We start from the raw sequence: 15,583 nt of genomic DNA, 5'->3' as shown, positions 1-15,583 counted from the left end.
GAGGCGGGATACAACAGGCAACAAGCAAAGGGTGGGTGGGTATAGGGGAGGTGGGATACAAGAGGTAACGTGCAAAGGGTGGGTGGGTACAGCGGAGGCGGGATACAATACATAGAGAAGCGACAAAAAAGCATCTTTTTTGATTGTACAGTATTGGCCAGGTACGAAACGCAGCGACGAAACTGTCATGGAAAAAAAAGTCATGGATCTCATACCGTATGCCTGGTACTGGTTTTTACGTACCTATGGTGTGGTACGTGTCCCGCAGACAACTATGGTCCCGAGAAATCACATCATGTCAGGCTCCATGAGCCATACGTGTATTGCCATGTCGGGCTCCATTTGCCATACAAACACACCATGTTAGGCTCCACAAGCCATACATGTATGTCATGTTAGGCTCCATATGCCACACATCAACTGGAGAAAACAGAAGCAATGAGGAATTTTGTGACATTCCCCCACGGCTTCTAAGCAGTTGACCACAATTGAAAAGCTTCCAGATAAGCCATCAAAAGTTTCGGATAATGTTGAAAATAATCCTCGTCCATCCATTTTGCATCCATAGCCGAATAGTTTTTAAATGTCACAAGATATCTGCATACTAGCTTGCCTCTGGCATGCTTACGCTCCTTATGAAAAACTATCTGCTCAAGTTGCAATTCCTCCTCAAGCTCATCCACCTTTGGTGGATCTTCCAAAACTGGCTTCATGGTCCCACATAAGGTCTCAGTAAGCTGACATGAAATGCATTGTGTAGTTTACAGTGATCGGGCAATACCAATCTTTAAGCCACTTCATTTATCTTCTGTAAAATCTAGAATGGCCCATAATACCTGTTTGAAAGCTTAGGATACCGACCTTCTTTACCTGGCCGCTTCCGAAGACGTGCTTTCTCGAACTTAAGTAACACCTAATCACCTTGAAAATAACCTCTCGCCTATGCTTGTCAGTTGCCTTTTTATGCTTAGCTTGAGATCTTTCTATGGCTGTCCGAACCTGTGCAAATGCAATATCCAAATCTTGGACATACTCATCTGCTGCTGCAAAGATTTCATCTTTTTTTCGTAAGATAGGTGGTAGCACCACCTTGCCATAGACTATCTCAAACAGAGACTTGTTAGTTGAAGAATGCACAATATTGTTGTATACAAACTCAACCAAGGGCAAGTATTTTTCCCAATTTGTTTTTTGCTCAAATACATAACACTCGAGCAAAGCAAGTACGGTTGAATTTGCGATTTCACTCTGACCATCCGTTTGAGGATGATAAGCTGATGAAAAAGTCAGCTTTGTGCCCATGTTATCAAACAATGCCTGCCAAAATAAACTAGTGGTCCGAGGATCTCTATCTCCCACAATAGATTTGGGCATGCCACAATGTTTGAAAATCTCAGCAAAGGACAATTTTACCATGTGCTTTGGCTTAATTGTCTTCCTCACCAGAATAAAATGTGCGTGTTTGCTAAAGCGATCAATAATAGTCCATATAGCATCATTACCATGTACAGATTTGGGCAAATCCATAATGAAATCCATGGCAATGCTTTCCCATGGTTCCTGTGGAATGGGTAAAGGCTGAAGAAAACTAGGAGTCTTGTGCCTGTTTTCTAACACACCAGACACTCATGAACATAAGTTTCAATATCCCTGCGTAAAGCTGGCTAAAAGAAATATCACTCCAAAGCCTGTGTAGTAGCTAGAATGCCACAATCACTTGCATACGGAGGAGCATGACACTCTTCCATAACCTTTTGGCGTAACTCTTGGACCACGCAAAGAGGCTGTAATCTGTAATTGAATCCACACGTATCGGGGCTCCTCATCCTTCTTGACTATGTTAACCATGCGTTGTAAGTGTCATGAATAAAACCACTACTCTTGCTGATCCCCTCGCTCCTCCTGCTGTTTGTGTGTCACTGTGGTAAGACGACTCCCACTGGTATCCCGATACATGGGGTAGTCTCTTTGACTCTGGTGTGTCTCTGTGTGGAAGATGATTTCCCGTCTTGTGAAAGTCTCTTTGAATCTGCCAATGTTTGACCATGAAGCCCTGTTGTTGCAGTTCCAGACTGCCATTCTTAGATGTGTGGTCCCATAGACCCCATGACCGTATTTGGGACGGTTGTTTGTGATGATGACCTTGCCATCTCTATAAACTGCCCACTTTCCCCCTTATGGGCTTCAAGCACCCGTGGCATGCTCATTTTCCTATGCTCCACCTGTGTGGGAGTGAGGTCATGGCCAAGATAAGTTTTCTCACCTTTGAGGGCTGCTTTGTGATCCTGGAGATGCTTGCCGGCTGGTGTTGTCCTTGAATTTGAGAGAGAGAGAGAGAGAGAGAGAGAGATGGCTATGACATGGTTGTTTGGATTAACAGGTGAAGTTAGCTGCGTCTCTTTTGGTACTATTTGCTGTCTTTAGCTTTGTAAAGAAGTATGTTTCTGATTTAGAAACAAGACACCAAGAGGGCTTGAGGCAGCAAGTAGAGAAGGAAGTTCATGATGCTCATCATTGGCCGAAATTGAGAAGGTGGCAAGGAATCCTAGATGAAGACCGGAAGGTAGAAGAGGTTGATGGAGCATTACTCTCAGATGGCCAAACAATATTGGTAAAAATACAAATATGTTTCTTTTATATGTCAGTCGAACAATTCAGGTTGATGATTGCTGTAGATTCTGTTTCCCACTTGGAGAATTCATAATCTTCTTCCAATCTGGAAATGCATGTTATTGCTATGCAAAATTCATATCACCGGTCTGTATGCAGTCATTCAATATTTCGTACTTGTTTGTAGAGTAAGTATTCATTAACATCTACGTTTGCAATGTGTTTACCACAGTTCTTAGCTCCAAGCTTACATTCATGGGTATCTACTATATGTATATGGGTGTCATTGATGCTTTTGTGAAGATCTCTTGAAAAATTAGTTAAGAAGCGAACACACTGTTTGTTGCCTTCAAGTTCTGGAAATGGCTTGAGAAACATCGAATCTCCAATTGTGCAATAGATTCATATCCCTTGCTAAGTCTAGCCTCCAGCGGCACCTCTCATGGACTAGGATGAGTCTCAGATAGGAGGAAAATAACTTTTTTGATAGTTAAGAAGCGAGCACACTGTTTGTTGCCTTCAAGTTCTGGAAATGGCTTCAGAAACATCGAATCTCCAATTGTGCAATAGATTCATACCCCTTGCCAAGTCTAGCCTCCAGCGGCACCTCTCATGGACTAGGGTGAGTCTCAGATAGGAGGAAAATAACTTTTTTGATAGGTGGAGTCCACTCGATCTCTTTATCCAGCCTTATGTACCATTATGAAGTCACTTCATGGCGTCCCTTGCCGTGACAACTGTGACTTGAGAATATAGAAGAAATAGTTGGCCTAGGTATGTGGCAGTGATCTATTGCTAGCTTGAAACATCAAAATCAAAAGTGCGTGCCTGTGCGCGCGCTTGCTCCACACTTGAAGAAGGTGGATGTAGAGGGGCGTAGATGATCCCTAATGTTAGGATGAAGCTCAAAATGCCAAGGATTAGCTTGATTTGGGTATGCTAACTAATTTCTGTTTTGATGCAGAGAATTGATCACTTTTTTGGAGTGAACAATTGGAGGTTTTAATCATAGGGCAAATTGAATTCCATGAAATAGGAGTGTATAGCATCCTATAACGTAGTGATTAGAACATTGACATACCCTAAAACAACATTTAATTAAGTGTTAATCCCTGTCTCAGTGGGCAGCTTCTGAGACCAAAACAGAGAATGAAATGATTGATGCAGTTGATATACCCAACAATTTCTCATAAAACTTTATGAGAACCTTCCTTAGAGCATTGCTAACAAGCATCTAAGATGGAAACAGGGCTCTGATACCAATTGCGGAGCATAGCATCGCAAGCATGGAGTAGCTATGGTGGACCATGAACAAAGCATGACTAGCAACATGGATTAAGGTTAACGATGAAGATTAGAGCCTAATAGAGCACTAATAGAAAACGAGTTTGATCAGAGCATAAACTACACACTTATTCATAAAATGGTGCCTCTTTTACACGTAGAGTACAAGCATATGGAGCCAAGTCAAAATCCCCCAATTCTCTCCATTTGACCCATCTTTTTCTCCCCTGAATTGTAGGGCTGAAGCTAGATTCATGGTTGGCTGTTTTGTTCTTAACCCCAGTTGAATTTGTAGAGATTCTATGGCGAATTCTAAGGCGTCTACTTGCTTACTGCCTTTTACAGAAGGTTATTTGGACTTTACACACCTTTGGATAACATGTTGACCTTGTGGATTTCCTCCGACCCTTGTTTCTGATGGAGTCGTGCTCCTTTGTTGATTTGAGTTCCCTTATCTCCTCTTTGAGGGAGACCAATTCAGTCCTGAATGTGGCATCCTCATCCTCATGCGCTGTCAGCATAATGTATGTGAGCGCAAACATCCCCTTCCATGTGAGTGACGCCATGGAGTTGATGATGCCTTCTTGTACTGTGGCCAAAGTTTCCGTCTTCTGCATTTGAATGTTGTCATGATGTTGCAGCTCTCTGCACAGCAATGGGCGTTGGATAGGAAAACCAGAATGTCTTGATTTTCTTGGTTTTCTTTGATTTCTCTGATTCTTTTTGCAGGTAATATAGAAGATTAAAAAGGGAAAAATGCAGACAGAAAGGGAAGAGAAAGTAGAAGATGATGTGGGAACAGAGCACAGAGTCGGAATGGAAGGGGAAAAAAAGGGTCGTGTTTGTGTTTGTGGGGGTTTGCACAAGCCTGCAGCACAACTGATAGAGCCATGTGCAGCATGCAGCCCTGGTGTGGAAAATACCAGGCAGGGCGTGCCGCAGGGCAAGAGACGGGGTGTGCGGGCCAGCACATAGATCAGGACTCACAGCACAGCTAGATGGTGTGTGGAGGGGGCACAAGACGGAGAGTCACACAGCACCATGTAGGGCAGGCACCGGCATGTGTTGCTAATTGGTATTAGAGGTGGAGCATCCCTAGTGCACATGTTTGAGAGAGAGCGCGGGAGATATGAACCTCCACAAAAGACCCGAAGGGCCTATGAGACCATAAGTTGTACAATTATACCATGGGTATACAGTGCCATGGAAAAACTAAGAAAGAACATTGAAGCTGAAAACTAAAACATGACTCTATAAGCCTCATGATGGCAGATTTGGCTATGGTGAGGGCATGTCATGTTGCTGGAGAATTTCCTGGATCTTTTTGTGTGTGGTGGAGATCCTCGGTGCTCTGGGTCGGGGGTGCTTAACACGTAGGATGGAGTAGGCCTGCCCACTTACAAATCCTCTGGGATGTGATTATGGTCCATGTGTATGACTGGAACATCTCGTCCTCATACTGCATCACCCATACCAGTTGCCTGAACCCCTCCTGAAAGAGGCAGTGAAATCTCCCCCGTATCTCATAATATGCTAGGCATTTGAACATATAGTGGCCCTCGTCCTCAGTGGGCCTCCCCCTATGGTGAGTACTGTGCATATCCACGCGTTTGGTGGGATGTTCTCGGCTCTCATAGTCTCTACTTGGAGATGGTTGGATCTGCATGTGTCTTGGGATCTCAAAGAATCCATCTCCAGTGAGTCTCAAAAATTGCTATCTGTAGAAGTCTCGTTTCGTTCTTATCTCTGATGATGATACCCAAGTCTGGCATATGTGTAGGGCGAATAGATCCACCCAGATGATCTGGCTCCTATATTGAGAGGTCGAGGTTTGGGGACTCTTAGGTTGTATTGAAATGGATCTATGAGACCAACGTGTGTTACAAAAGTTCCACAGAGAGAAAGAATGAAAGATGTTATTAACATCTGCGAGAACCTGAAGGGTCTATGAGACGGAAAAGTTGTTACATGTTATCCATGAGTAAACTGGATGTCGCTGAAGCAAGTCATGGACCTGGAGCTGTCGGGTGGAGAGTCTGGTTCTCTGAGAGACGGGGCATCCGAGTGCGTGGCGTGCTCGTTGGAGTTGAATTTCATACCTGGAGAGGATTAGGGTGTGTAGAAATAGATTAGCATTAACATTCTGACATAATAAGAATGCAAGAAAATGATTAGGACTAATGACAAAACAGATTTGAGGACCACCTTCCTCGAAGTGAGCACCCACTTGGGGCCTCTTCCCACCTAATTCTAGGCGCCTTCTTTTGGCCACCCTTTGGGCTGGACATCTCCTTCACATTTGGGCCTCCTTTGAGCCTTTCAACCTTAGTCCTATGACTAGTATAACTCTTATTGCGTTTGAGGGTTACATAGCACTCCCCCTTGCTCCTAACATTCACCTAACATCACTTGATAGTTTCAACAATTCCCCTCAAGTGATGAACTCCTACCACAATACATACATTGGATCTACACTCTTAGTCATTTGCTAGCGTGGTCTATCATAGGTTCCTCATAGGCTACAAGGTTGGCTTAGGGTTTTACATAAGGGTAAGTATACAATGAGTGGGTTTAAACACAAGGTGGGAGATATGCCCTCTTCCATCATTTAGAAAAGATGTTTCGATGATTGGCCCCTCTAGCTTGGGAAGCCCCTTCATTTGGTTCCTCTTTGATCATTATGTTTGCTTGAATCTTCTTTTTGTTCCAACAATCTTTCTCCATGTGGCCTAGTTTGTGACAAAAGTTGCACTTTCTCTTGGTCCTTTGGTGAAGAATGCTTCTCCTCATGATGTGATGAAGGTCCACCGGCTCTGACTTTTGAGTCTTTTCTCTTCTTCAATCAAGGCTGCTTCAATGCCAGCGAAGGTCGGGTCGAGTAGATTTTTCAAGATAGCCACCGATGGACTGAATGCTTCCAAGGTCATGCTTTTGAGAAGGATTGCTATAACATCCTCCTCATCCACTGGAGCTTCAACACATGCTAGTTGTTGTTTGACACTTTTCATTTTGTTTAAGTGAGCTTGAATTGACTCATTTTCATTGTTGTCCAATATAAAAAAAGCATAGATGATCAAGGGATGATGGTTTGCTTTGATACCAAGTTGAATTTCATACCTAGAGAGGATTAGGTGTGTAGAACTGGATTAGTATCAACATTTTGACATAATAATGCAAGAAAATGATTAGGGCTAATGATAATACTATGGCATAATGACAAAACAAGAGATTGAGCAAAAAGCTCATATGACATTCCATTAGATAGAGGGACTTAGTATAGTTTGATTACATCTCCAGTAGCCACTAACTGTGACTCGTAATCTTGATTAAACTATCCCTTTATCCTGCCTAGGTTTGAGGACCACCTCCCTTAAGTGAGCACCCATGCTGGGCCTCTCCCCACCTAATTCTAGGCGCCTTCTTTTGGCCATCCTTTGGGCTGGACATTCTACATACTCCTTCACATTTAAACCTTCGTTGTGCCTTTGAACCTTAGTCCTATGCCTAGTACTCATTTGAGGGTTACATAGCACTTCTCCTTGCTCCTAACATTTACCAAACATCACTTGCTATTTTCAACAACTCAGTGGATGCATCTAGCCTTGGTGACCTAGAGCTTCGTGGAAAGCTGTGTTGGGGATATACATGTCCAATCTAAAGGAAAGTTGGGTCATATCCAAGCGGATGATCTCCTGCCGTGAGAGATCAAGAAAGGGGGAGTCTCGGTTGTACCCAAAGGGAGGGATGCAGTCCATTTGAAAGCTACAACCAACTGGTGAAGCGTGCTTATCAACAATTGTTATGACCCTCTTCTGCCAATTGTCTAGAGCAATCCAAAGCCAACGGTGGGAGGCAATCTCTATGTAATGTGTAGACATGTTGTATGTATGCAAAGGATTAGAAAATGACATTTATGACGAGAGAGGCTGATCCAAACTTTGCGAGTACTATGGCATGTGGCACAGATGGTTAACTCTTGATCATGTGTGATAGCATCATAACTTGTAGTCTCTCCACTCTCCTCTAGTTCTCTGCTCCCAAGATTGGTCCCTAGGAAGGTACTCTGTACAGCACTGCCGGGCGAACCTAAGTTCCAAATAGGCAGCATTTGGTACCAGATTAGCCTGAAAATGCTTTCTCTAAACAAGTTAGAGCGGCATATCCTCGTGCCATTCATGCCTGGGCAGCCGAGCACATAGTAAAGAGCAGACCAGTAAAAGTGATCCTCAATTACACATGATTTGACCAACGCAACCTCATCTCCTCTGTATGTGAAGGAATGTCTGGCTGCAATGGATAGGTGTTAAAAAGCATAATCTTGGTCTTCCCAAGATTTACTGTGAGACCCCTCTCATCACAAAAGGCCTGCAATGCATCAAGGTAGCTCTGCAATTCCTTGACCAAGTCTCTGTCAATGAGAAAGGGACCGTAACACCAAATCCTCATGAAGGCCTTGCGGCGCTTCCGCATATGGTCGGAGCCACCCTAAAGCTTCTCCATTGTCCACGGAAGGTTTGAATAATATCAAGTCAGATAGATGCTCCGGATGGACTCCGCAGGCAGGGTGAGGGTGCCCTTGATGTCCTCGCAGTACAGCAAGCTCTCCAAATGTGCCATGCTGCAATACTACTACAAATCTCCCATCTTTGACTAGAACCGGGAGTCCAATGATTAGTGGAACTGGTTATGCAGAAATAGGAACATGAGAGATCTGTAGTGAAAGTCCCCCACCCTCCTCCTCATATGCCATGGCAGCCTCGGCCTCAGTGGCCCAAGCAACTGTGGCCCAAGTAATTGTGCGGGAGGGGTCCGATCCATAGTGAAAATGTATCGAATTCACTACCAAACCTGCTGAGCCTTAGGGCAATCCCAAAGGAAATGACGCTAGGACTCTTACACCTTGAACAGACTGCTGGCCTACCTCCTATGGTCAGCCAAGTGCCGATTGCCAGGCTCTGATCTGCCAGCTGCCTGAGAAAGAGAGTGATCTTTGGCAGTGAAAAACTGTCCCACAGTTTCTTGCAGAATTCTGAGAGAAATTGAGGAGGGCCTTGAGGCTTTGCCAGTGCCTTGCTGCTGCTGGAGGTGCCCTTGATCTCAGGCATCTGAATCCTGCGCCCCACCCGTGCGGTGTAAGCAAAGAAAGGTTGCCGGGAGCCCCCTTACTGTCATAGGGATCATTCCATGTCCACTCCCCCGGGTCCCACTGGGGTCGCGTGAGAGGGTGACCCTCCCAAATCCATAACCAGCCAGCCACTCTGGGGGGATGGAAGAGTCGATGTCAAGGCTAAGTCTATCCCTACTCCGTATCTCGGTGAGGCTCCTCTCTTGGGCCTTTGGTTGCAACTGTTTGAAAATAAGCCAATCTCCAAGTGACCGAGTTGGGGGTCCATACTCAAAGCTCCCCATGGTACGTGCGGGAGAGCCTCCAACATATGACTATTGGGCAAACAGACCTGGGGCTGCAAATCAAAGGTTGACGGAGGTGCTCCTCAGATGCAACTAGAGTGGACTGTTGAAGGGCCAGCCTGAGGTGATCCCAACTGTGCAAGAGGCTGGCTGCAAATCGGTCTCCAGTGCAGGGTGGAATCTCGGAATCTTGAACGAGGTAGTCTGGAATCTGGGTCCTCAAATGTTTGTCTTGCCTCCATGGGTCCTCCAGGGAGAGAATGACAAGTGCATGATCGAAAGAATTAGTGCCTTTCAGAATATCAACCATGCCACCTCGTCCACAAGCCCACTAATCCACATAAAACCGGTCTAGTTTGGAAAGGTCGGGGCCTCTGCTCCTCTGTCAGATTGCGAGAAGTGGTAACTCCTAGGGCTGCGTCCGAACTATAGTAATGTGAAGGCAATTTGTACAAAGGGTTTGCACTTTGCAACCTGCTTGATTTTCAGCTTGTGCCACAAAATGCTGAAAACATGCAAATACATCAGATTTTACTTTCAAGGGATACACCCAAGCAAATCCAGAGAAGTCATTGATAAAGGTTACAAAGTATAGACGCTTTCAAATAGATGGTGTCCACATAGGACCGCACACATCACTGTGCACAAGGTGTAATTTCCGGACAGCCCATGTTGATCCATCTTTTGGGAATGCATTTTTGTGCATCTTACCCAATATGCTTCCTTCACATACATGTTTTGGTGGTAGTTCTACATGAGGCATATCCTGTATCATTTTATGCCTTTGCAATAGCATCAAATTGCCATAATTTACATGCCCATGCCCAAACCTGGCATGCCACAATTCTACCTCTTGCATGGCAGGTGTAAGAGTGGTAACCACATGAGCAACATGCTCTCTCCTGTCAAACCTGTCAAGCTGATATAACCCATGGTACAATGTGCCGGAAGTGACCAATGCATAGCCACCTTCACGGTGTTTCACTGTGCATCTGTCGTCCTCAAAGTTCATGGCATATTCTCTTTTAGCAAAAGAGGAGATGGACAACAAGTTCTTAATCCCTGGCACATACAGTACATCTAGAAGACATAAGTCTGCACCAACTGCTGTTGTGAGAATCACCTCACCAACACCTTGAACTGGATAAGAAGAATTGTTTGCACATGTTACTCGTTTGTCTTTAGGGGCAGCCATAAGCTTCTTAAACAAATTCCTCTGTGAGGTAATGTGTTTAGAAGTACCACTAGCAAAGTACCATGTGTCGTGTCTTTCATTGACATTGAGAGACATGCTCTAATGATGCATCATAGCTGCAAGTAAGAAATGCATCATCTTTCGCTTTGGATGATGAAGAAGAATCTACAGTCATGCCGCTTTCCTTTTTCTTCTCCTTTGCAAGCCTTTTTCTGCATTCATTTAAATCATGACTTGGCTTTTTGTAGTAATGACATTTGTCCTTTTCTTGGGCTTGCCTGCATCATTTTTAGCCTTTTGTGAAGGCTGTCCCCAATCAGCCTTTGGCTGAAAATTGCTTTTGGCTTTTCCCTTGCCCTTGTCTTGGGCAACAAAAGCCCCATCATTGCCACACGTGACGAAAGATCTGTTCTTCCGATTCTGTTGCTCCTGTAGTAACAAGCCAACTAACTCTTCAAACAAGATTGGTTCCGAGTTTTCCCACATAGATAGAGTGAGCGATGTGTGGAAGTTCAAGTAAGTTTCTGGCAGAGATGATAGTGTCTTGGAAACCAACTCCTTTTCAGAAATGACCTCATCAATATTGAGCAACTGCTCTTGAAGATCTTGGATCTTCATAAGATGATGAGCCATACTATCACCATCATTCATGTCCAAGTTCTCAAGTTCTTTCATGAGATATGCAACCGTGGCCTCATTCTTTGCTTGATATATGGTTTCAAGTACATCCCAAGCTCACCATGAGGTCCTACAAGACCGGATATGCGGTATGATTGATCACTTTACTGACAGAGAAATCAAAGCCATTGCTTGGGCATTGCGAGTGTCCCATCTCTTCTACTCCTGTGAGGGAGGGAGGAGGTACTGCAGCTTGTTGAGCACCATGGCTAGGCATGCTAGGTGCTATGTCAACATGGCGTACATCTTCACTTGACACATAACCCCATAATCCTTTGGCCACAAGAAGGTTTCGGACCATGAAACTCCAGAGGGAGTAATTACTGCCATCCAAAACCCCGAATATATTGGTCGTATTCCCAGCCATTTGTTGAAACCTCTTTACCAAGAGATATGCAAACATGTGCAACCAAATATGTTGTAAAACACACCTGCAGGCAAAATCCCAAATGCACCCGAGTGCAATGCCAGGCAACCACAAGGTCCTGTGCAAATGTTTTGCCCTAAATACAAGGTTTCAGATAATTGCAATGCTGCTCCAAATTTTTGAGCAGCAATGGGCTGTTTTATGTGTCAACTGCACATAAATCACAAAAGTCTCAAATTTCTATGTCTAGTAACTGCAATTGTGCAATTAAGCACTAATTTCTCAAAAAATCCCAAATTTCTGTGAACCCTGCATCAAAATGTCACCCTGTACTGTTACCTGCACCTGATTTTGCAATGAAGCAAGTATTTCACAAAACGCTCAAATTCTACATGACCTACACTTTCAAATTTTGGAACCAAACATAGTGCGCTGGTAATACCCAAATCATTAGAACCTGAAATACCTTACCTGCTGGAGAAGCGATGATGGCGGGTAGGTGCAGATGGGTAGGTACGACGGCTCTCTGGCGAAGGTGGGCTGCAGGTATGGGGACGGCAGGCAGCTATACAGTTGCAGCTGCGAGCTGTAGAGGCGTTGACAGCGCAAGCTGCACAGAACTTTGCGGTGCAGGCGAGGCTGCAGATGGCGACGGCGCAACTGCAAGCTAGATGGCAGGCGGTGATGGTGCGAACGGGTGATGGCGGCTGTCGAAACCAGTGACGGAGATGGCGACCGACGGAACTGGCCACGGACGGCGACTGGGATGGAATTGGCGACGGTCGGTGATTGAGCTGGACGGAATGGGCAGGAAAATTTGCAAAATCTGTATAGTGCCACATCAGCCACAAGTGTGGTTGAGTGCCGCCCTCGTGCGCCTCCTGTGGACAAAGTGCCGCCAGTCCGCTGGTGGCGGTCATGCCCTGGACACTAGTGTCACCGGCTGTGGCTGTGGAATAGGGGTGGTGCTTGGCTGTGCTGGCAGCGGAACAGTGAGACGGAGCAGAACAGGTGGCAGATGGAGTGTAGTGACGGAGTAGCACAGTCGACGCATGGAAGAGTGGCTGCAAGATGGAGCGCGTGCAGCGGACAGAGGCCGCCAGAAGGGTGCTGCGCCTGCAACCTGGGAGCTCTGATACCACTGTGAGGGTTAGGGTTCCACATAGACATAAGCACACACAAAATCAGCAGCAACAAGTACACAGGAGATGGTGATTGATGCTCAAACAAAAAATGGATTGCATAGAATTGTGGAGCTAGGGAGTTGACTCCATAATATCAAATTACAATAATAATGATGGTGTCCTTTCACACCAGATGTCCAAGGGGAAAAACCCAAAGGGAGAAAAGTGCCCTTGGTTAGCCCATGTTCACATGTGGCACTACTCAGCATATATGCAAATACTACCACGGCCCTCCGAGCTCGTCTTGGGCCCCGTTCAGGCCCCACAATGTCAGGACAAGGTGTCCAAGAGTAAAGTCTACCCACTCCATGTGCGGACCGTTATGAGATAACAGTCGTGCATAGCATGTAGCCTATATGGCATTGTGCCAAATCTAATCCAAGTTGTCTCTAAACCATTTGGCCTTTTTCACCTTCCTGTGTGAATACAAGGATGCTGGGTGCTTGGGTTGCTCAAATATGGCGGCTACTCGTAATGGGGGCCATACAAACATGAGCTAGCTAGTGCCTAGACAATGTAATATGAGGGTGGAGCATGGATATCCAATACATTATCTCAATCAAATGGCGTAGTATCTCTATAGGCATTGTTTTGGTCCCAATCTTTGTGGAAACTCTACAGGCAACTCTCTGTAGAAAATGTCCAACATTTGGGGGCTACACGGGTAACTCCACGTAGCAAACGTCCAACTCCCATCACAAATGTCTAGCTAGTGACACTAGGCTTTCAATCTTCCCTCTATGGCCAAGAAGAATTATAGGCTCTGTGGATAGGCTTTCAATTCTTCCCTTCCCTTAATGGCCAATAAATATTAATTCTTCTGACACTGCACCAGTGTTTTGACAGGTCAATCTGAGCATTTCATAATGCAGCAGTTTCTAGCCACGGACTTCTTGATATGTGATCCATCATGACTTCAGTAGGTTGCTAATGAGTGTGTCTTTGAGGTCTACTATGGTTTCTGATGCAAACTGGAAGTTCTTCCAGGAGGCATCTTTGGACCTCAACCTCAATGGTTTACCATGTCATTGCAAGGTCCTTATTTTCCAGGTGAAGGGTGTGCTTCTTGAAACCCTGACTACAAATGCATGCTGAGAAAAAAACAATCAGAATAATCGCTCGAGTGTTGTTCTTGAACTCCTAGATTTTGAAAAGCTTTTTATATATTTTTTAATGCTTCCACATACAAGATGACCTGATGCATCTTGTTTTGTAAATGTTTTTGGGATTTTCCTTCTGCCTGGGCAGGTTTGCCACATGGCTACTTGGGTTTCCCATTGCTTAGTTTCTGTAAAAGCTGACAGTGTTGAGAGGATTCTCTTTCATAAGTCAGCTTGCTGCTACTACATTCATGTTTTAACAAACATGCCTCACAGTGACTATTGGCCTAGCTCGTAGAGAGAGAGAGAGAGAGAGAGAGAGAGAGAGAGACAACTACGGAAGACCCCAAGGGTCTATGTACTACAATGGTACCATGGACACACTGAGCCATGGAAGAACTGAGAAGGAAATGGAAAATATACATCCAGATAGCAGATGATTATCCTACGATCCTCCTCACTTAGTACCAATCTTAGGGCAGAAAGAGGGGAGGGCCTCTGTGATTGGAGCATGTCACGTCGGCAGAGAAACTCCTGGATCTGTCTGTGTGGTGGAGGGTCCTGATGCTCTGGTTCGGGGGTGTCTGGCTTGTAGCACAGAGAGAGAGAGAGAGAGAGAGAGAGAGAGGAGAACATGGAGCTAAGAACTGAACTCAACTAGTAACCGTAAAAGTGAGTCAAAGAGATGGAGAAGACCCCACCCTCAGAGGTGGTGGTGATTGCCCTCATAAACTTACTAGAGGGGCTTATCTCCATATGGGTCCATTTTCCATGATAAGTCAAATCAGTTGTTACCCACAGCAAACTAAGTCAACCTTGAGCTCAGGGAAAAGAATCAAAGAGAGAATTTAGCTTTGAAGGTGCAAATTGGTGGCTTGCCAGAGACAGAGAGAGAGAGAGAGAGACTGTGTGTGTGTTCTGCGAAATGTCTTTGTCCTTGCAGGAGTTGGAGGAAGAGAAACTACGTGAATCATACGCTCAACTGGAATCAGTTTACGTGAAGTTTCTTGCAGACAGTGGATTATCGAAGTCAGGTTATTGGCGAGGCGGGGTACCACCTGCCTCCAAAGAAGACTAAAATGCATTGGTGGCTGCCATGAGTCTTTCAGAATTTGATGCTTGTTCGTCTCAAACATGTTGATTCAATCCATGCTGTATGGCCCAGGCCTTCACAAAGATGATGTGCAGAAGTTTTGCCTGGATCATAGCACCCGTTGTAATATGATAGTGATCTACTTGTACACTAGCCCCTTGTCTCCGGCAGGCTTCCCCAGCAAAGAATGAAAGGAAGTTCACAGAACCTGTGAAAAGTGTGGCGTAGTGGGTTCCTAGTTCTTACATCTGTATCCCCCATCTCTAGTGTGGACATTTCGCAGTTCTGGGCACTAATTATTTAAAGCATAGGTTGCAAAATGCACGTTGGTTCGGAAATTTGTTCATTGTTTCAAAGAGCTCATTTGACAGCTTCTTAGAAGCTCTGTTATTTGGATACGTAAACGTATTTGCAAATTCTTTTGTGAAATATGTGTTCATACTGTACATAAATGTTTGCTGGATGTCGAAGGCTTTTTATGAGATTGTGTATCCTGCAGCTGATTCACTTTGCCAGTCACATAAATCTAATGTTTGTGACATAAATCTAATGTTTGTAAGGTTACCACAATTGGGTGGAGACAATATGAAGATGAATAGTGAGTAATGAATGAGAAGATTCACGTGGGTCATCGTCTTGCTACAGTGATTCCATGGTCATGCA

At 44.9% G+C, this 15,583-nt stretch overlaps 1 protein-coding gene across 2 annotated transcripts in view; it reads left to right on the top strand.

Annotated features, from left to right (window-relative positions):
* Positions 1 to 15,349, top strand: part of LOC147606673 (uncharacterized) — a 128,431-nt gene extending 113,082 nt beyond the window's left edge. For both annotated transcript variants that reach the window (XM_086792059.1, XM_086792058.1), the window contains exons 8-9: positions 2,381 to 2,611; positions 14,771 to 15,349. In XM_086792059.1, coding sequence (XP_086648185.1) covers positions 2,381 to 2,611; positions 14,771 to 14,905 — 366 coding nt within the window. In that variant the 3' untranslated portion in view covers positions 14,906 to 15,349. The remainder of the gene's footprint in view (positions 1 to 2,380; positions 2,612 to 14,770) is intronic.
* Positions 15,350 to 15,583: the final 234 nt, after the last annotated feature.

The sequence above is a fragment of the Cibotium barometz genome, chromosome 57, assembly GCF_041138505.1.
Source record: "Cibotium barometz isolate CiBa-2024 chromosome 57, ASM4113850v1, whole genome shotgun sequence".
Lineage (NCBI taxonomy): Eukaryota > Viridiplantae > Streptophyta > Polypodiopsida > Cyatheales > Cibotiaceae > Cibotium > Cibotium barometz.
The sequence above is the reverse complement of the archived record's forward strand: the minus strand, read 5'-3'. Positions and strand labels throughout refer to the sequence as shown.